Source organism: Pelodiscus sinensis, chromosome 17, assembly GCF_049634645.1.
Source record: "Pelodiscus sinensis isolate JC-2024 chromosome 17, ASM4963464v1, whole genome shotgun sequence".
Classification (NCBI taxonomy): domain Eukaryota; kingdom Metazoa; phylum Chordata; order Testudines; family Trionychidae; genus Pelodiscus; species Pelodiscus sinensis.
In genome coordinates, this window is record NC_134727.1 from 41,169,818 (window position 1) to 41,189,674 (window position 19,857).

A 19,857-nucleotide genomic window follows, 5' to 3' on the forward strand; every position below is an offset into this window, starting at 1 on the left:
GCTCCGCCGTAGCTAGCAGCCCGGTGAGACTCCGCTGCTCCTGGGGGTGTAGCCGAGAACCTGACTCCAGCCACCGTTCCCTTTCTGCCCCACCCCTTCCTGGCCCCCGGAAACCCTCCTGGGCCTGGCCCTGCCTGGCCCCTCTGCTCCGGCTGCTGTTGCGGGGCCGGGAAGGGCCTTGGCTGTTAGCTGCTGTGCCATGCACGCTGGGCCAGAGGCAGGTTTCTCCCATGTGCTGGCTGCTGTCCAGGCCCGAGGGAGCCCTGATCCTTGTGGGGCAGGGCCGTGCACTGAGCCATGCCCCAGCAGGCACTGGGCCTCCCTGCTGCCGCTCACCCAGGGACTGCAAGGGCGACTTACTCCCCCCTGGGGGCACAGGGCTGCGGTAAGCCATGGGGCTGCAGGGGGTCACACCAGGGCTTGGGGTCTAAGGCAGCGAAGAGAGCTGGGTATGGCCCTGTGGGGATGTGGCCCCTACTTGCCCTGGGGCGGGGTAAGTGGCTGGGGGCCCGGCTGCCCCAGGGCCCGGGCAGTGCCCCCTAGCCTAGGAACAAGAGGCCGCGGCAGCTACTGACAGGAGCTGGCTTTATTCACGGGCAGGGCAGCTGTGTCACTGGCAGCTGCCCTGAGAGCACACGGGGGGGGGGGGTCCATGCCACGTCACAACACAGCACTGGGGACGAGCTGAGCGCACACACACGACAGCTGGGGCTGGGGCGGGGGCGGCTCACAAGGGCAGAACCGATCCCTCATATCAAAAGTTTCCAGCCGGGGCGCAGCGCCGCGAGGCGCATGCAAGCAAATGTACAACGGCCCTGGGGCCAGGCCGCGCCCCAGCCGGTCCCGGGCCAGGCCGGCTTAGCGCGCTGGGAGGGACGCAGGGCGCTAAGCCGGGCCTGGCCGCCCCGCCGGCTACAGGACACGAGACAGCAACACGGCTCCAGCCAGGTCCCTGGGAGCAGGAAGAACTTGTGACTTCACGGGGCGGGGTCCTGTCCGTCACCCCTGCGCTGGCACAGGCCTGGGGGAGGCCAGGGAGGGGCACGAGGGGTATTGTCATTGTGCTGCTGGTGGAGGTGGTGGGGCAGGCACGGCCACTATGCCTCCGGCTCGTACTCCTGATAGTCCTGCGGAGAAGAGAGCGCCCGGCGTGAGCCCCTGCCAGGGCGCCTGCGCTGCGCCGCGCCGCGGGGAGCCAGCTGCAGCCCAGCCCAGCCCAGCACCAGGGACAGCAGCCTCTGGGCGCTGGGCCCTGGAAGCCCCGGCCAGGCTCTTTGGGTGAGGAACCCAGCTGCCCCGCCCTGGCTCCCTGGGCACAACCCCCCAGTGCGGGGAGCTGGCCCCTAGGCAGAAAGGCTGGAGCCAGGGTGGGGGCACCCGTGTGGGAGCGAGAGCTGGGTCCTGGTGGCTGGGGCTGTGAGCCAGGCAGACTGGGCCCCTGGGCTCCCCTTTCCCCCTGGACATACCTGGGGGGGCTCCTCGTAGGCCTCACCCTCTGGCTCCAGCAGAGGCTCTGTCAGCGGTTCCTCCCCTGCCTCCTGCCCGACCTCCTCGGGCTGTGGGGAGAGGGAGGGGGTCAGCACAAGGCCAGCCTGGGCCCCTGGCTGTGCAGAAAATGGGCTGCTCCCCCCCCCCCCCCCCCCCCCCCCCCGGGCACCAGTGCGCAGCACCGAGGGGCTGGCTGCAGTTCGGCTGGTGCTTGTAACTCCAGTGTGGGGCAGACTTCACCTATGCAGTGCCCCTCGCCGCTGCCCCTGGCAGTGCCCCTCGCCCCTGCCCCACTGCCCCTGGCAGTGCCCCTCGCCCCCGCCCCGCTGCCCCTGGCAGTGCCCCTCGCCCCCGCCCCGCATCCCCTGGCAGTGCCCCTCGTCCCTGCCCCACTGCCCCTGGCAGTGCCCCTCGCCCCTGCCCCGCTGCCCCTGGCAGTGCCCCCCGCCCCGCTGCCCCTGGCAGTGCCCCTCGCCCCTGCCCCTGGCAGTGCCCCTCGCCCCCGCCCCGCTGCCCCTGGCAGTGCCCCTCGCCCCCGCCCCGCTGCCCCTGGCAGTGCCCCCCGCCCCGCTGCCCCTGGCAGTGCCCCTCGCCCCCGCCCCTGGCAGTGCCCCTCGCCCCCGCCCCGCTGCCCCTGGCAGTGCCCCTCGCCCCCGCCCCGCTGCCCCTGGCAGTGCCCCCCGCCCCGCTGCCCCTGGCAGTGCCCCTCGCCCCCGCCCCACTGCCCCTGAGCAGGGTGAGCAGAAGCACTGGCCTGGTTTTGCTTGCCAGCAGCCCCCCCAGCCCTGAGCTTTGCTGCCAGAGGGCACTGGGTCCTGCCCACTGCCACAGGAGGGGGCAGCTGCTGGGTTCCTGATGCAGAGATGGGTGGGGGAGCCAGGCTGGGCTCTCTGCTCTGGCCTGGGCAGTGCTGCTCACAGCCTGGTCTTGCTGAATTGCAACAGGCCCTGTCCAGAGCCCCCACCTACCCCCTCAGGCTCCCTGCAGCCCCTGCCCTCGGCCTGGCACAGTCCCGGCCTCCCCTCAGTGTGGGGGAAGGGGGCTGTTTGCCTGCCTTGACCTCGTTGCTTCAGCTCCTGCTATTTTGGGATAAGCTGGTTTGTCGTGGCAGCTCGGCTTGCAAAGGCTGCAGCTGCCGGGCACCTCCCAGCTCTAGTGAGAACAGCAGTGCACGTCCCTGCACGGGCTTGTCCGCCCATGCTGCACACAGCCACGCGGACCCACGCACGTCCCTGCACACGTATGCAGCCATGCACGGCCTTGCACACGTACACATGGCCATGCACGGCCTTGTACACCCACGCACGGCCTTGCACACGTACACATGGCCATGCACGGCCTTGTATGGCCATGCACGGCCTTGTACACCCATGCACGGCCTTGCACACGTACACATGGCCATGCACGGCCTTGCACACGTACACATGGCCATGCACGGCCTTGTACACCCACGCACGGCCTTGCACACGTACACATGGCCACGCACGGCCTTGTACACCCACGCACGGCCTTGCACACGTACACATGGCCACGCACAGCCTTGTACACCCACGCACGGCCTTGCACACGTACACATGGCCACACACGGCCTTGTACACCCACGCACGGCCTTGCACACATACACATGGCCATGCACGGCCTTGTACACCCACACACGGCCTTGTACACCCACACACGGCCTTGCACACGTACACATGGCCATGCACGGCCTTGTACACCCAGGCACATCCCAGTACACACATGCCCAGCTACATCCATTCACACACCTGATTCCACCCACCTGTGCACATCTCAGTGCACCCGCCTAGCGGGAAGGGGGCAGTGAGGGGTCAGAGCTGGACCCAGGAAGGATGGGTACAGACAGCCCCCAGGGGAAGCTGGTAACGATGGGCCAGACTAGGAGCCCTTAAGAAGCAGGGGGCTGGTGCTGAGCCCCTTGGAGAAGGGGAGGCCCCAATGTGGTCAGGGGCTGCAGGGGTCCCTGGATCGGAGTCCTGGGAGCAGGGGAATTCCTGCAATTCTGTCCCAGGAGCAGGGCATACCGGAGCTTGGGAGATGATTCTTGGGTGGGCAGGAGAGGGGAAACTGAGGCAGATGTGGGCAGGGCCTGACAGGCAGCCTGGGGAAGTCAGCCCAGAGCATGGGAGAGGCTGCTGCTGCAGGGGCGCTCACCTTCAGGTCCGTGGGGAACTCCTCCTTCTTCACCAGGCCCGTGGCCGCCGCGATGTTCCCTGCCCCTGACATGACAGCGCCTCCCAGCTGGGACGCCTGCTCCTTGGTCTTCTCAGCCACTGGAAGAGCCAGGCAGCACTGCTGTGCTCTCACCACTAGCCCTCACTGCCACGCTGTGCCCAGCCAGCCCTGGGGGCTTGGGCGCCTCTCCCCTCCCCCCACATGCTCAGGCGGGCAGGCTCGCCTCCCCCCAACATGGCCAGGCTGGGCCCAGCCAACCCTGGGGGGGGGGGGGCTCTGGCACCTGCCCCCACACGCCCTAGGGGCAGAATCGCCCCTCCCCCATGTGGCCAGGCCTGGGCCAGGCGCCTCACAGCTGGGTTTCAAGTGTGGCCCATTACATAAGGGGCTTTAGGCCAGTGACATCACAGCCCCGTTTAGCCTGAGCTCGTTAGCACAGCCCCCCCCCCCCCCCCCGGGTGCTGGCCCAGGGAGCGGCAGCGAGTACCTGAGGTGACGCCTTGCACCACGCCTTGGGTTTTGCTTCCTAGAGAGAGCGAGAGAGAGACGGGTGAGAGGGGCCGGTGCCCTGGGCTGCCCGGGCAGGGGGGTGGGATGAAACCAGCTGCCTGGCTCTGCTGATGCCCTTCCTCCTGGGCCTGCCCCATGCAATCCCAGCCCGCATCTCCATGCCCCCAATGTGCCCCCCTTGCCTCTCCCCAGCCTTCAGGTGCCTCTGGGGGCACACGCCCTGCTGCCCACTGCAGGCAGCGGCTGTGCAGGGGGAGCCCTGTGGGGGGCAGGGAGGGGCTGTCTCTGGATACTGCTCACCCGGCTCCCTGCGCTGGCTGGGCTGGGGGGCAGGAAGGTTTGGGGTTGGGCCCCTCTGGATGGGTGGGCCCAGGCATGCACAGAAGCCTGTTTTTCCCCAGCCAAGAATGGGATCAGGGCCAAAGCAGTACCCAGGGAGCCTGCTGGGCCAGACCCGCCCCTTGCTGGGCCGAGGAGCCAAGGGGGGAGGGTACTGGCTGGCCCAGGCCAGGGAAGGCAGGCAGGGCTGAGCGGCTCCCCGGGCTGGGCATACCGGCTGTGGCTGCTGGCGCCTGTACGTTGCAGGAGGCTGGCTCGGCGCAGTGACGCTGGGCGTGTTGTGTTCACACCTGCCCCGTGGACCCTGGGGGAGGGGGCTCTGAGATAAGCTATGGGCACTACTGCTCTGGCCAGGCCCCTGGGCTGAGGGCAGTTTCTGGGCAGAGATCTGTCCAGACAGCCCAAGGCCCGGTGTGGGGCTGAGCTGGGCAGCACCCCGCGGTGAGACAGGCCCCTACAGCGCCTCCCAGAGCAGCTGGGCTTTCCAGTGTGAGGAAGCCAGAGCCGCAGGTTACAGGTTTGCTGTGAAACTGACTCCAGAACCCGGGGGGGCAAGGTGAGTGCGCCCCCACCTGCGCAGCCCAGACTCCGCCCAGCATGGCTGCTTGCAGGGTGGCAGCTGGTGCCTGCGGTGGGATTCTGCTAGCGCAGTGAGGACAACCCTGGCAGAATCGGGCAGGCCAGGCAGTGCCCAGGGGCTGGGCTGGGCTGGCTGGGCAGAGGCTGCCCTCCCAAAACATGGCCTCTGCAATTAGTGGTAGGACCAGGAGGTGACAGGACTCGGGCCTGCAGCCCTGGGTGGGAGCTGTGCTGCAACTCACTGCCACATGTGGACCACATGGCTGAACTGGGCCTGGCTGATGCATCCACCCAAGGCTCCTGCTGCTGGGCTGCAGGAGAGTCGGAAGACCAGCCCCCGAGCCCCGGGGCAGCTCTGGGACAGACCAGCCAAGCCCTGGCTTTGCCATGTCACATGGAGCAGAAACGGCCCTTGGCTCCCTGCGCTAGCGCCATTTGCACATCCAGCACCCCGGGCTCGTCCGCTTCCCCAGGCCAGGCCCCGGGGAAGAGGGGCCAATGGGCAGCGGGGTCCCTGGGCCAGAGGGGCGAGACCCGAGCTGTGAAATGGGAACTGCCCCGACCAGCAGTTCAAAGGCCCCGCTCTGAGCCGCCCACCCCCACATCCCCTGGCGCGGTGCCCTTGGCCAGGCCCTGAGCGTGGGTCGCAGGAGGGGAGGGCTGTGCTGGCTGCCGGTCCCCTTCTGCTGCTGGGTCTTGGAGGCCCCAGCACTGTGGGGCTGGCCAGCCCCCTGGGCCTGGCATGCTGCAAGGCCCCCTGAGCTGGGGACGGGGGCTCCCCCACTTCTGCGCCCTTGGTGGCTCTCCCGGAGAGAGGAGGAGTGGGGGCCAGGCAGCGGTTTGTTCATCTCCCCTCCAGCCCTGCTCAGGGGCCTGCCTGGCCCCTCACCTCCACGCAGGGACTGGGCCTAGGTCGAGGGGCAGGAGGGGCCAGGCCATGGTGGGGCAGGTGCCTGCAAGCCGACCCCCCCGGGGGCAGCCTGCCCTGGGCAAGCTCGTCCCCCAGCTCCAGGTGAACTTCTGCAAGCAGAGCCCAGGCGGGGGGCTTGGGGCACATGGCACCCTCCAGCCCCTCCCAGCAGGGACTGACCCAGGACTGTCTGTGCAGGGCGGGCGGGCCCCCGGCAGGGTCTGGGAGAGCCAGACGCTCATCTCTGGCAGAGCCGCCCCCCAGGGACATTGCCTGGCCCGCCCCAAGGCTGCGGTTGCCAGGAAGGGGAATTGTGGCCCCACATGGGAGCACTGGGGCTGAGCCAGGGGCGTCAGCTGGGCCCTGCCTGGCTCACGCTGACGTCAGTGCTTAACGGGTCGCACCACGGCGCCTCCCCCAGCACCGGCACCCCCTCCCCCCGTGCCCCCCCCAGCACCGGCACCCCCTCCCCCCAGTGCCCCTCCTCCCAGTGCCCCCCTCAGCACCAGCACCCCCTCCCCCCAATGCCTCCCTCAGCACCAGCACCCCCTCCCCCCAGTGCCCCTCCTCCCAATGCCCCCCTCAGCACCGGCACCCCCTCCCCCCAGTACCCCCCTCAGCACCAGCACCCCCTCCCCCCAATGCCCCTCCTCCCAATGCCCCCCTCAGCACCGGCACCCCCTCCCCCCAGTACCCCCCTCAGCACCAGCACCCCCTCCCCCCAATGCCCCTCCTCCCAATGCCCCCCCCAGCACCGGCACCCCCTCCCCCCAGTGCCCCTCCTCCCAATGCCCCCCTCAGCACCGGCACCCCCTCCCCCCAGTGCCCCTCCTCCCAATGCCCCCCTCAGCACCGGCACCCCCTCCCCCCAGTACCCCCCTCAGCACCAGCACCCCCTCCCCCCAATGCCCCTCCTCCCAATGCCCCCCTCAGCACCGGCACCCCCTCCCCCCAGTACCCCCCTCAGCACCAGCACCCCCTCCCCCCAATGCCCCTCCTCCCAATGCCCCCCTCAGCACCGGCACCCCCTCCCCCCAGTACCCCCCTCAGCACCAGCACCCCCTCCCCCCAATGCCCCTCCTCCCAATGCCCCCCCCAGCACCGGCACCCCCTCCCCCCAGTGCCCCTCCTCCCAATGCCCCCCTCAGCACCGGCACCCCCTCCCCCCAGTGCCCCTCCTCCCAATGCCCCCCTCAGCACCGGCACCCCCTCACCCCAGTACCCCTCCTCCCAATGCCCCCCTCAGCACCGGCACCCCCTCCCCCAGTGCCCCCCTCAGCACCGGCACCCCCTCCCCCCGTGCCCCCCTCAGCACCGGCACCCCCTCCCCCCGTGCCCCCCTCAGCACCAGCACCCCCTCCCCCCAGTGCCCCTCCTCCCAATGCCCCCCTCAGCACCAGCACCCCCTCCCCCAGTACCCCTCCTCCCAATGCCCCCCTCAGCACCAGCACCCCCTCACCTCAGTGCCCCTCCTCCCAGTGCCCCTCTCAGCACCAGCACCCCCTCCCCCCAGTGCCCCTCCTCCCAACACCCCCCTCAGCACCAGCACCCCTTCCCCCCAGTGCCCCTCTCAGCACCAGCACCCCCTCCCCCCAGTGCCCCTCCTCCCAATGCCCCCCTCAGCACCAGCACCCCCTCACCCCAGTGCCCCTCCTCCCAATGCCCCCCTCAGCACCAGCACCCCCTCCCCCCAGTGCCCCTCCTCCCAACACCCCCCTCAGCACCAGCACCCCCTCCTCACAGCGCCCCTCCCCCCAGCACCCCCCTCCTCCCAACACCCCCCTCAGCACCAGCACCCCCTCCTCACAGCGCCCCTCCCCCAGCACCCCCTCCTCACAGCGCCCCTTCCCCCAGTGCCCCTCTCAGCGCCAGCACCCCCTCCTCCCAGGACCCCCCTCAACACCAGCATCCCCTCCTCACAGCATCCCTCTCCCAGCGCCAGCACCCCCTCCCCCAGCACCCCCCTCAGCACCAGCACCCCCTCCTCCCAGCACCCCCCTCAGCACCAGCACCCCCTCCCCCAGCGCCCCTCCCCCCAGCACCAGCACCCCCTCCCCCCAGCGCCTCCCTCAGCACCAGCACCCTCTCCCCGAGCACCCCAACCCTCTCCCCACAGTGCCCCCTCTGGGCCAGGAGCCCCCAGCATCCCTCCCCCTCCCCCCAGCGCCCCTGCTGTCCCGCTGGGCCTTCGCCAACGTGGCTCCTGCATCTCGCGTTCTGTGCAGACGTGGCTCCAGTGGGGCGGGGGTCAGGGACCCAGAAGCTGTTTGGGGAGACAGACTGAACGGCGGGGGGCAGGCGGCTCCCACCCAGGCCTCTGGCCTGCAGCGCCTAGTGACCAAGCAGGCGGGACACACAAGGGCGTGGCGGGAGCTCCGAGCAGGCGCCGTCCGGCAGGCAGCCCTGGTGCTGTTCGGTGTCCTGCCTTTGCCGTGCCGCTGAGGTTGTAGCCGAGAACCAGCTGGGCAAGGCTGGAGCTGCTGGGGTTTGCCAAGGCAGCACAAAGGTGGCAGTGAGGAGCCGGGGGAGGGGCTGGTGCACGGACTCTGTGCCGCCCCCAGCAGCCAGGAGAGCACATCCCCTGCATACGGACCAGGCACCCACAAAGGTCCCCAGCTGTGCTCGCAAGGGGGTGCCAAGCCAGGGCCTCCAACCACTGAGCTGCCCAGGGCGGGGGGGAGCACCGGGCATTAACGTGGCTGGTGGCCAGTGCAGGTCAGTGGCCAGCGGCAGGTCCTGGAACCCCTGGCTCCCACCGGGGCGCTGAGCCTTGTCGGGCACCCCCAGCTCCGGGCTCAGCCTGGCCTGCTGCCCCAGCTCCTGTCAGTGCCAGGGTCTGGGCATAGGCACGGAGCCTGCCTAGGGTTGTGCACAGCCCTGGGTGGCACCCTAGCCTGGCGCACTTACCCACAGAGAGCACCCCCCTCCACCCCCCACTTACCCACACCAAGCACCCCTCCCTCCAGCCCCCCGCTTACCCACACCGAGCACCCCCCTCCAGCCCCCCGCTTACCCACACCGAGCACCCCTCCCTCCAGCCCCCCCGCTTACCCACTCTGAGCACCCCTCCCTCCAGCCCCCCCGCTTACCCACACCGAGCACCCCTCCCTCCAGCCCCCCCGCTTACCCACACCGAGCACCCCCCCTCCAGCCCCCCCGCTTACCCACACCGAGCACCCCCCCCTCCAGCCCCCCGCTTACCCACACCGAGCACCCCCCCTCCAGCCCCCCGCTTACCCATGTAGAGCACTCCCCTCCAGCCCCCCGCTTACCCACACCGAGCACCCCTCCCTCCAGCCCCCCCGCTTACCCACTCTGAGCACCCCTCCCTCCAGCCCCCCCGCTTACCCACACCGAGCACCCCTCCCTCCAGCCCCCCCGCTTACCCACACCGAGCACCCCCCCCTCCAGCCCCCCCGCTTACCCACACCGAGCACCCCCCCTCCAGCCCCCCGCTTACCCACACCGAGCACCCCCCCTCCAGCCCCCCGCTTACCCATGTAGAGCACTCCCCTCCAGTCCCCCGCTTACCCATGTAGAGCACCCCTCCCTCCAGCCCCCCGCTTGCCCACACCGAGCACCCATCCCTCCAGCCCCCCCGCTTACCCACACCGAGCACCCCCCTCCAGCCCCCCGCTTACCCATGTAGAGCACCCCTCCCTCCAGCCCCCCGCTTGCCCACACCGAGCACCCATCCCTCCAGCCCCTCCGCTTACCCACACCGAGCACCCCTCCCTCCAGCCCCCCGCTTGCCCACACCGAGCACCCATCCCTCCAGCCCCCCCGCTTACCCACACCGAGCACCCATCCCTCCAGCCCCCCCGCTTACCCACACCGAGCACCCCTCCCTCCAGCCCCCCGCTTGCCCACACCGAGCACCCATCCCTCCAGCCCCCCCGCTTACCCACACCGAGCACCCCTCCCTCCAGCCCCCCGCTTGCCCACACCGAGCACCCATCCCTCCAGCCCCCCCGCTTGCCCACACCGAGCACCCATCCCTCCAGCCCCCCCGCTTGCCCACACCGAGCACCCATCCCTCCAGCCCCCCGCTTGCCCACACCGAGCACCCCCCTCCAGCCCCCCGCTTACCCATGTAGAGCACCCCCTCCTTGGTCTTCTCCGCAGCCTCCGCCACCCCCTGCTTGGTCTTCTCGGCGGCTGCGACCACCCCGTCCCTGGCCCTGGACAAGCCCTTCATAATCGCGTCCATGGCGGCGGCTCTGCGGAGACAGACCCGCAAGATGGCTCCGGAGCCCCCGGGGCGCCCCCCGCCCCGGCACATCTGTCCCCCCCCGCCCCGGCACATCTGTGTCCCCTCCTCCCGCGGCGCAGGTGCCGACTCCTCCCTGCGCCCCCCCCCCCACGGCTGGGTCGTTTGGTGCCGCTCGGGAGGGGGGGGGCTCGGTGCGACCCCCCCCGGCGCGGTTCCGAGCCCAGCGCCCCAGATTTCGCCCCCCCCCCCCGGTGCTCCGGTCCCGCCTGGGCGGCTCCGTGCCCTTGAAAGGCAGGAGGGATGCGGGGGGGTGCGGGCCCGAACCCGGCCCCCGCAGGCAGGCGGAGAGGGGACAGCCCGGGCCGCTCACCTGCGATCGGCGCTAGCTGGCTCGGGCGGCGCGGGGGGCTCAGCTCATGCCGGGCGGGGCTCAGCGCGGCTCTGCCATGAGCGCTGCGCCCGCTGAATATCGCGCTGCGCCGCGCCCCTGCCGCGAGGGGATTTCATCAGCGGCGCGCAGGCTGCGCCGCCCCTCCCGGCTGCCCGGATGAGCGCGCCTGGCCCCTGCAAGCTCCTCGGCGGGGGGGCTGCCCCTCACCCTCACCGTGCGGGGGGGCAGGGACCCTCCCCGAGTCTCCAGGCGGGGAGGGGGGCGCCCTGGTGCCCACACACCAATTGGGGCCGGCAGGGTGGCCCCTAGGTCTGTGGGCCCTTTGCCCCAGGGCCCTTAGCAGAGCCCCCTTGCTCTGGATGGCCGGGGCCGGGGGCAACTGACCGCCTGGCCGTACAGGGTCAGGGCTCCCCGCAGAGCCCCGGGCTCTGGGATTCCAGCCCCGTGCGTGGGCGGGATCCGCCCGGCTCCCGCCTGCTCTGCCCGGGCACCGCCGACTTGCAGGTGCAGCCTAAGGGGCCCGTGTCCCTCCGCTGGGCCCTGCCCCTCGCCCAAAGGTCCAGCACGGGCACCGAGGAGCCAGAGAACCCAGCTGGGCTGCCCCGTCCCGCCCAGGGGCTCTGGCCCGGGATCCCCCTTTTCTCTCCACCCAGCCCCGCTCGCCGTCACTGGGCCTTTAAGAGTCTGGGTCCCAGATAAAAGGAGCCCTGCAGGGCCTGGGCCCTGCTCTGGGAAGATGGCTGCCACCGTGGTGGTGAGTTGCACCTAGGGGTGCTTGGCTGCACCTGTGGGGCTGGGGGCTGGCACAGTGCCCCGTGTGGCCCTGCAGGGGGGGCCTGGCTGGAGCTCCCCTGGCACTAACCCCGTGTTCCCACCTGGCTGGTGCGTGTGGCTCCTCGCCTGGGCCCGTGTGGGGTGGTGCCTCAAGTAGCAGTGGGGCGCAGGTCTGGGGGGCTGGGGCCCCCGCGTGGCTGTGCGGGCTCTGCCTTGCCGGGCCCCTGAGAGGGGCTGGCCCTGGGTGGCGTCCAGTGGAGGGAGGGGCTGTGCTGGGTGGGGGTCGCCCACCAGGGGCCGTGGCTCAGGATGCACCAAGTAGCCCCTGTGGCACTGTCAGCGCTCGGGCAGGCCTGGGGCCTCCTTCCAGCCTGCAGCCGCCACGGGCGGGTCCCGGGCAGGGCGCTCTGGACACCTGGGGCCCTTGCAGCCAGGTTATGCTCTGGGCTGCTGCTCCTGGGGCTCTGGCCACCTCCCCTGGCCCTGCCCCGAGCCTGCAGGGCCCATGTCCCCTGTGGGGTGCGTTGGGGACTCCACAGAGGCAAGAGGCGCAGAGGCAGCAGAAGACCCGGCGGGAGGCGCTGGCTCCCGACACCTTGGACAAACACCCCCTGCAGAACAGGTACCGGCAGGACGGGGGGGGGGGGGGTTCCCGGGCTCCCTCGGGCCTGTCTCTCCCCACCCTGCCTGAGCTGGCTGGGGGTGTGGCTGGCCGGCGGGCTGGGAGCGGGTGGCCAGCTGGGGGGTGCGGCAGAGGACAGCTGAGGGGCTGACCAGGGGACTGGGTGGGCTGCTGGGCCGGTGGGCTGGGAGCGGGTGGCCAGCTGGGGGGTGCGGCAGAGGACAGCTGAGGGGCCGGCCAGGGGGCTGGGTGGGCTGCTGGGCCGGTGGGCTGGGAGCGGGTGGCCAGCTGGGGGGTGCGGCAGAGGACAGCTGAGGGGCCGGCCAGGGGGCTGGGTGGGCTGCTGGGCCGGTGGGCTGCTCTCTGGGCTTTGTGGCGGGAGGAGCTGGAGGTACTAACTCCCCCCCCCCCCCCCAGGTGGGCTCTGTGGTTCTTCAGAAACGACAAGAGCAAGACGTGGCAGGCGAACCTGCGCCTGGTCACCAAGTTCCGCACGGTGGAGGACTTCTGGGCGTGAGTCCCCGGCCCAGGCTGCAGGCAGGGGGAGGGGCAGCTGGCGTGTGCCCCGGGCACTGAAGGACTCGTGCCCAGCCGGGTCTCTCCCCTGGTGGGGGGCGCGGAGCTTGCTGGGACTTGGCTCCCTTGGTGCCTGTCAGCTCTGCTGGCCCCATGTGCTCTGGAGGGGGGGTTCCGTGTCTGATGGGGGGGGGACACCAAGGGGGGGTTCCGTGTCTGATGGGGGGGACACCAAGGGGGGGGGTTCCGTGTCTGATGGGGGGGACACCGGGGGGGTTCCGTGTCTGATGGGGGACACCAAGGGGGGGTTCCGTGTCTGACGGGGGGACACCAAGGGGGGGTTCCGTGTCTGACGGGGGGACACCAAGGGGGGGTTCCGTGTCTGACGGGGTGAGGGGGGCGGTTCCGTGTCTGATAGGGAGGCACCAAGGAGGGGTTGTGTGTGTGACAAGGGGTGAGGGGGGGGTTCTGTGTCTCACTGGGGGCACCAAGGAGGGGTTGTGTGTGTGACCGGAGGTGGGGGGGGGGTTCCGTGTCGGACCAGGGGGCACCAAGGAGGGGTTGTGTGTGTGACTGCGGGCGAGGGGGGGGTTGTGTGTGTGACTGGGGGCGAGGAGGGGTTGTGTGTGTGTGTGTGACCGGGGACTGGGGGGGTTCCGTGTCTGACTATCGGGGAGGGGGTTTCAGGTGCTATTTGCCCAGTACAGCGCTGTGGGGGAGGGTGCCAGGAGGCCCCAGACCGTCCGGTGCAGCCACTGACCCGCTTGTCTCGTGCGCCGCCAGGCTGTACAGCCACATCCAGCTGGCCAGCAAGCTGACCTCAGGCTGCGACTACGCCCTCTTCAAGGTAGGACCCTGCCCGTCTGGGCCCCGGGGCGGTGGGGGGCTGGGCCCTGCTGGGGGCCGAGGGCTGGTCTGGTCTCCGGGGGCAGGGTTGGGGGAGGGCTGCCACCTGCACCCCGTGACTCGGCACCTCCCTGGCCAGGATGGCATCGAGCCCATGTGGGAGGACCCCCAGAACAAGTCGGGCGGGCGCTGGCTCATCACGCTGGCCAAGCAGCAGCGGCACACGGAGCTGGACCGCTTCTGGCTGGAGACGGTGAGTGTGCGACCCCCCCCCGGCTCTGCCCCGGTGAGTGTGCGACGCGACCCCCCCCGGCTCTGCCCCGGTGAGTGTGTGACGCGACCCCCCCCGGCTCTGCCCCGGTGAGTGTGTGACGCGACCCCCCCCGGCTCTGCCCCGGTGAGTGTGTGACGCGACCCCCCCCCGGCTCTGCCCCGGTGAGTGTGCGACGCGACCCCCCCCCCGGCTCTGCCCCGGTGAGTGTGCGACGCGACCCCCCCCCCGGCTCTGCCCCGGTGAGTGTGCGACGCGACCCCCCCCCGGCTCTGCCCCGGTGAGTGTGCGACGCGACCCCCCCCCGGCTCTGCCCCGGTGAGTGTGCGACGCGACCCCCCCCCCGGCTCTGCCCCGGTGAGTGTGCGACGCGACCCCCCCCCCCGGCTCTGCCCCGGTGAGTGTGCGACGCGACCCCCCCCCCCGGCTCTGCCCCGGTGAGTGTGCGACGCGACCCCCCCCCGGCTCTGCCCCGGTGAGTGTGCGGCCCCCCCCCCCCCGGCTCTGCCCCGGTGAGGGAGCTGGCCTGGCTCTGCGGAGGGCGCTAGGAGCCACACTGCCCCCCCCCCCCCCCCACACAGCTGCTGTGCATGATCGGCGAGACGTTCGGCCGGTTCAGCGAGGACGTCTGCGGGGCCGTCGTCAACATCCGGGCCAAGGGGGACAAGATCGCCCTCTGGACCCGCGAGGCCGAGAACCAGGAGGGGGTCACCCACATTGGGTAACATGGCGCCGAGGCTCTGCCGGGGGGGTGGGCACTGCTGGGCCGGTGCCCCCAAGCCATGGGCCTCGTCAGATCGGCACCAAGCGGGGTGGGTGGGCGGAGGAGCTGTTTTGTATTAGAGCCCTGCTGGGAGCCACGGCCCGTGGGCAAGACAGGCAGCTGGGGGGCCCTGGAGCTGGGGCTGGACAGGGCAGACCCTAGAGCGTGCTCTCTCCCCCAGACGGGTGTACAGGGAACACCTGGGGCGGGCAGGCAGCCGGAGGGGGGGCAGGCAGCTGGGGTCCCGGAGCTGGGGGGCATGGGGCTGGTCATGGCGTACCTTAGGGTGTGCTCTCTCCTCAGGCGGGTGTACAAGGAGCGCCTGGGGCAGGTGGCCGGGGGGGTCCTGGAGCTGGGGGGGGTCCTGGAGCTGGGAGGGGGGCAGGTGGCCGGGGGGGCCCTGGAGCTGGGGGGGGGCCCTGGAGCCGGGCGCTGGTCAGGGCGTACCTTAGGGCGTGCTCTCTCCTCAGGCGGGTGTACAAGGAGCGCCTGGGGCAGGTGGCCGGGGGGGTCCTGGAGCTGGGGGGGGGGTCCTGGAGCTGGGGGGGGGTCCTGGAGCCGGGCGCTGGTCAGGGCGTACCTTAGGGCGTGCTCTCTCCTCAGGCGGGTGTACAAGGAGCGCCTGGGGCAGGTGGCTGGGGGGGGGCCCTGGAGCCGGGCGGGGCCCTGGAGCCGGGCGCTGGTCAGGGCGTACCTTAGGGCGTGCTCTCTCCTCAGGCGGGTGTACAAGGAGCGCCTGGGGCAGGTGGCTGGGGGGGCCCTGGAGCTGGGAGGGGGGCAGGTGGCCGGGGGGGGCCCTGGAGCCGGGGGGGGCCCTGGAGCCGGGCGCTGGTCAGGGCGTACCTTAGGGCGTGCTCTCTCCTCAGGCGGGTGTACAAGGAGCGCCTGGGGCAGGTGGCCGGGGGGGTCCTGGAGCTGGGGGGGGGTCCTGGAGCCGGGCGCTGGTCAGGGCGTACCTTAGGGCGTGCTCTCTCCTCAGGCGGGTGTACAAGGAGCGCCTGGGGCAGGTGGCCGAGGGGGCCCTGGAGCTGGGGGGGGGTCCTGGAGCTGGGGGGGGGCCCTGGAGCCGGGCGCTGGTCAGGGCGTACCTTAGGGCGTGCTCTCTCCTCAGGCGGGTGTACAAGGAGCGCCTGGGGCAGGTGGCCGAGGGGGCCCTGGAGCTGGGGGGGGGTCCTGGAGCTGGGGGGGCCCTGGAGCCGGGCGCTGGTCAGGGCGTACCTTAGGGCGTGCTCTCTCCTCAGGCGGGTGTACAAGGAGCGCCTGGGGCTGTCCCACAAGGTGGTGATCGGGTACCAGGCCCACGCGGACACGGCCACCAAGAGCGGCTCCCTCACCAAGAACAAGTTTGTGGTGTGAGCGGCCCGAGGGCAGCGCCTGCCGGGGGGCTGCCTGGGGGGGGCTCCACTGGCTGTGGGGCACGAGCTGTAAAGTCCCACAATGCAGGTGCTGCAGTCACACCCGCCTCTGTGTCTGTCTGGGGGGGTCGCGGCAGACGCGGTGTTGGGGGCCTGGGGGGGAGGCTGTCTGGGGGGGAGGCTGTGCCCCGGCTCTGTCTGCGGGAAGGTGCCGCCCAGCTGCCCAGAGGGCTCCCCTCGGCCTCACTGCTGCAGAAGCACCCGGGCCAGGGGCCCCGAGTCTGGCCTGGCCCCGCCGGGTGCCTCCTCCGGGCGCTGGGCGGGGGAGGGCGCAGAGCACCCGGCTCCGTTCCGGGCCCAGCCGCGGGGCATCTGGCAAGGCAGCTGGGTGGGCTGTGGGAGGCGCCCACGAGACAGCCGAGCCCCAGAAAGAAGGGGGTCGAATGAGGTGGAGCCAGGGCAGGGGGGTCCGCTGGGCGGGAGGGCTCGGTCTGCCTGGTGCAGCTGGAAGGTGGGGGGGGGGAAGGAGTTGAGCCCCCTTGGCCCCCCGAGCCCAGGCTGTGGGGCTGGGCTGCTCACCCCCAGCAGCTAGGCAGCCGGTCCCCAGCGTGGGCCCCTGGGAGCAGGGTCCGCAGCGCCTCTGCCCTGTGGTGCCCAGTGGGCCTAAGGCCGGGGTGACTGGTACCCGGGGTGCAGGCATCACTGCCTCAGAGTGGGGGGGGGGGGGGCTGGGCTAAAGGGGCTGAGGGTCAGTGTAGGACACCGGGGGGCTGGGCACCGCTGAGGGCGTCCGCTCAGGCGAATGGCTCAAAACCAGACTGGAGACCTTCCAAGCAGGCCACATGCCAGCCCCACTGAGCGCCCCACCTGCCCATCCGGCCGGCAGGAACCTCAAAGGCAAAACTGCTCAGACACCCCAGCTCTCCCTGCGCCCCAGTCAGCCCCGGGCCTAACTCAGGGGAGGGCTCTAGAACCCGATCTCACCTACCCCCAACGGGTCCTCCCGGCCCCAAAGAACCAGCCACAGATCCCTGGTCAGTTTACACTCTGGATCTTCCCCACAAGAGCCGCTGGGCCCGTCCTTTCGAATCTAAACTCTACGGCTGCGTCTAGACTGGCAAGTTTTTCCGCAAAAGCAGCACTTGCCAGCTGTCTACACTGGCCGCTTGAATTTCCGCAAAAGCCCTGACGTCCTACGGTCTGAAATCAGAGCTTCTTGCAGAAATACTGTGCGGCTCCCGTTCGGGCAAAAGTCCCGCAAAGCTTTTGGGCAAAAGGGCCAGTGTAGGAAGCTCAGATTTGTTTTGCACAAAAAAGCCCCAATCGCAAAAATGGCCATCGGGGCTTTTTTGCACAAAAGCGACTCTAGATTGGCCCGGACGCTTTTCTGCAAAAAGTGCTTTTCCGGAAAAGCGTCCTGCTAATCTAGACGCTCTGTTCCGCAAATGCTTTTAACGGAAAAGTTTTCTGTTAAAAGCATTTGCGGAATGAAATTTGGCAAATGAAATGTAATGTGGATAAGTGTAAAGTAATGCACATCGGGAGAAATAACCCCAACTATACGTACAGTATGATGGGGGCTAATTTGGCTACGACAAATCAGGAAAGAGATCTTGGAGTTATCATGGACAGTTCCCTGAAAACTTCCACGCAGTGTGCAGCGGCGGACAGAAAGGCAAATAGGTTGCTAGGAATTATGAGGAAAGGGATAGAAAATAAGACCCAGAATATCTTACTGCCCCTGTATAAAACTATGGTACGCCCACATCTTGAATACTGTGTACAGATGTGGTCTCCTCACCTCAAAGATATTTTGGCCTTGGAAAGGGTTCAGAAAAGGGCAACTAAAATGATTAGGGGTTTGGAACGGGTCCCATATGAGGAGAGGCTAAAGAGACTGGGACTTTTCAGTTTAGAAAAGAGGAGACTGAGGGGGGATATGATAGAGGTCTATAAAATCATGAGTGGTGTGGAGAGGGCTGATAAAGAAAAGTTATTTATTAGTTCCCATAATAGAAGAACTAGAGGACACCAAATGAAATTAATGGGGAGCAGGTTTAAAACTAATAAAGTTCTTCACACAGCGTGTAGTCAACCTGTGGAACTCCTTGCCAGAGGAGGCTGTGAAGGCTAGGACTATAATAGAGTTTAAAGAGAAGCTAGATAAATTCATAGAGGTTAGGTCCATAAAAGGCTATTAGCCAGGGGATAGAATTGGTGTCCTTGGCCTCTGTTTGTCAGAGGCTGGAGAGGGATGGCAGGAGACAAATCGCTTGATCATTGTCTTCAGTCCACCCTCTCTGGGGCACCTGGTGCTGGCCACTGTCGGTAGACAGGATACTGGGCTAGATGGACCTTTGGTCTGCCCCAGTCTGGCCGTTCTTATGTTCTTATGGGAAATCGTGCTAATCTAGACCTAGCCCCTAGGTTTAGTAATGAAAGAAAGCAAAGGTGGAGAGCGAGGTTGTTAAGGAGAATACGTCACATGCACCAACCACCTAGTGCTTGCTGCAGGCTTTAGCAGAGATGTTACACCCTGCTAGCTTAGAAGTCTTGTGCATACAACCTATGTCGGGACGGGTCAGCCTCCTTCCTGGCTCTGTCCCTCGCAAGGCTGCAGCTGGGATCAGGAGCACGATCGAAGACCAGGTGCAGGCAGCCTCATGGCACCTTTATATCTCTGGTGTCTCCCAAACGAGCTGGCTGCATGATCAAGTGCCCTGTCTGTGTGTCACGTGCCGGTAGCCATTATGCCCTGGCCAGTCGGCAGGGTTCCAGACGCATCCCTCAGGTGCGTGTTGGCCATGCCGAGAGCCGTTGTCCATCAGCAGCAGTGGGGCGGGGGAGCAGGGCCCTGTCCCTGCGAAGTCGGGGCGTGTACAGATGCTCTGTGTTCTCGGCGGGAGGGAGGATGGACGTCTGGGTCGGATCAGATGAGACACAATCAAATGAAGAGTCTAACGTGCCAGGGAATGGCAGACAGAGAAATAGACATGTTTTTAAAGTGCTTATACACAAATGCTAGACGTCTAAACGGTAAAATGGGTGAACGAGAGTGCCTAGGTTTAAAGGAGGATATTGATATAAAAAGCAACCTGGAAACTTGGTGGAATGAGGCCAGTGAATGGGACACAGTCATACCAGGGTCCAAAATATATCGGAAGGACGGAACAGGTCCTGCTGGTGGGGGAGGGGCACTATACGTGAAGGAAAAGGTGGAATCAAAGGAAGTAAAAATCTTAAATGAGCAAAATGTTCCATAGACTCTCTCTGGCCAGTAATTCCATGCTCCAATACTAAGACTAGGGCAGTAGGGATATATTACTGACCCCCTGCTCAGGACCGTGCTAGTGACTATGAAATGCTAAGGGCGATGAGAGGGGCTTGTGGTGCAGTGTCGGTACCTTGTTGGTTGCTATGCTTGGGCTGTGGGGAACCCGGGCTGGCGGCTGTCTGTAGCACCGCACTGCAGGGGGTATCCTGCCGCTCCCAGGATGGTAACCGGTTAGACAAGGGAAGAGAGGGACAAAGGACTTGCAGGCGGGGGTGGGGGAAAGGGTCAGTTTCTGTCTGGGAAGCATGGAGAGAACAGGCTAAGCTGGGGGATGGGGTGATGGACACTAACCCTGGGGCCTGAGCCATCCTGGCCCTGCCCCCGGTAGCCACATCCCGTCTGTGCTGGGCTGTATCCTGGAAAATCACTAACCCCCCCAGTTCTACTGGCTGGGGGAGACTGTTCTGGCTGCTCCGGGGGTGCAGGATCGGGGAAACCCCAACGCGCCGTCACAAGGCTGATTCTAAGGGTGTCACAAGGAGGAAGGAGAAAATTTGTTCCTCTTGGTTTCTGAGGACAGGACAAGGAGTAATGGGCTTAAAGTGCAGCAGGGGAGGTTTAGATTGGACATTAGGAAAAAATTCCTAACTGTCAGGGTGGTCAAATATTGGAATAAATTGCCAAGAGAGGTGGTGGAATCTCCCTCTCTGGAGATATTTAAGAACAGGTTAGACAGACATCTGTCAGGGATGGTGTAGACGGAGCTTGGTCCTGCCTTGAGGGTGGGGGGCTGGACTCGATGACTCTCGAGGT

The 19,857-nt window shown here is 68.0% G+C and overlaps 2 protein-coding genes across 3 annotated transcripts; one reads left to right on the forward strand and one right to left on the reverse strand.

Annotated features, from left to right (window-relative positions):
- Nucleotides 1–218: 218 nt before the first annotated feature.
- Nucleotides 219–10,741, reverse strand: SNCB (synuclein beta). Its single transcript, XM_075900716.1, has 6 exons — nucleotides 10,603–10,741; nucleotides 10,109–10,239; nucleotides 4,169–4,207; nucleotides 3,661–3,779; nucleotides 1,467–1,556; nucleotides 219–1,127 (listed from the first exon to the last, which is right to left on the reverse strand). Exons 2-6 carry the CDS (start codon nucleotides 10,227–10,229, stop codon nucleotides 1,098–1,100), a joined length of 399 nt encoding a protein of 132 aa, XP_075756831.1. The 5' UTR covers nucleotides 10,230–10,239; nucleotides 10,603–10,741; the 3' UTR covers nucleotides 219–1,097.
- A 137-nt stretch (nucleotides 10,742–10,878) lies between these two features.
- EIF4E1B (eukaryotic translation initiation factor 4E family member 1B) lies at nucleotides 10,879–15,882 on the forward strand. Of its 2 annotated transcripts, XM_075900715.1 has the most exons (7): nucleotides 10,879–11,377; nucleotides 11,937–12,019; nucleotides 12,437–12,532; nucleotides 13,319–13,382; nucleotides 13,521–13,634; nucleotides 14,234–14,373; nucleotides 15,657–15,881. In XM_075900715.1, the coding sequence occupies exons 1-7, from the start codon at nucleotides 11,360–11,362 to the stop codon at nucleotides 15,769–15,771; spliced, it is 630 nt and encodes a 209-aa protein (XP_075756830.1). In that variant the 5' UTR covers nucleotides 10,879–11,359; the 3' UTR covers nucleotides 15,772–15,881. The 2 variants fall into 2 exon arrangements, with proteins under 2 accessions (XP_075756830.1, XP_075756829.1); XM_075900714.1 differs by lacking the exon at nucleotides 10,879–11,377 and having other exon boundaries at nucleotides 11,385–12,019; nucleotides 15,657–15,882.
- Nucleotides 15,883–19,857: the final 3,975 nt, after the last annotated feature.

What these genes read in the sequence shown, in the direction of transcription:
- EIF4E1B (XM_075900714.1), top strand. Translation starts at nt 11,835, where the DNA reads ATGCTCTGGGCTGCTGCTCCTGGGGCTCTGGCCACCTCCCCTGGCCCT. An exon ending in AAACACCCCCTGCAGAACAG is followed by an intron (nt 12,020 to 12,436) that starts GTACCGGCAGGA and finishes CCCCCCCCCCAG; the next exon opens with GTGGGCTCTGTGGTTCTTCA. An exon ending in GCGACTACGCCCTCTTCAAG is followed by an intron (nt 13,383 to 13,520) that starts GTAGGACCCTGC and finishes CTCCCTGGCCAG; the next exon opens with GATGGCATCGAGCCCATGTG.
- SNCB (XM_075900716.1), bottom strand. Translation starts at nt 10,229, where the DNA reads ATGGACGCGATTATGAAGGGCTTGTCCAGGGCCAGGGACGGGGTGGTC. An exon ending in GGAGGGGGTGCTCTACATGG is followed by an intron (nt 4,208 to 10,108) that starts GTAAGCGGGGGG and finishes CGCTCTCTCTAG; the next exon opens with GAAGCAAAACCCAAGGCGTG. An exon ending in CCTACGAGGAGCCCCCCCAG is followed by an intron (nt 1,128 to 1,466) that starts GTATGTCCAGGG and finishes TCTTCTCCGCAG; the next exon opens with GACTATCAGGAGTACGAGCC.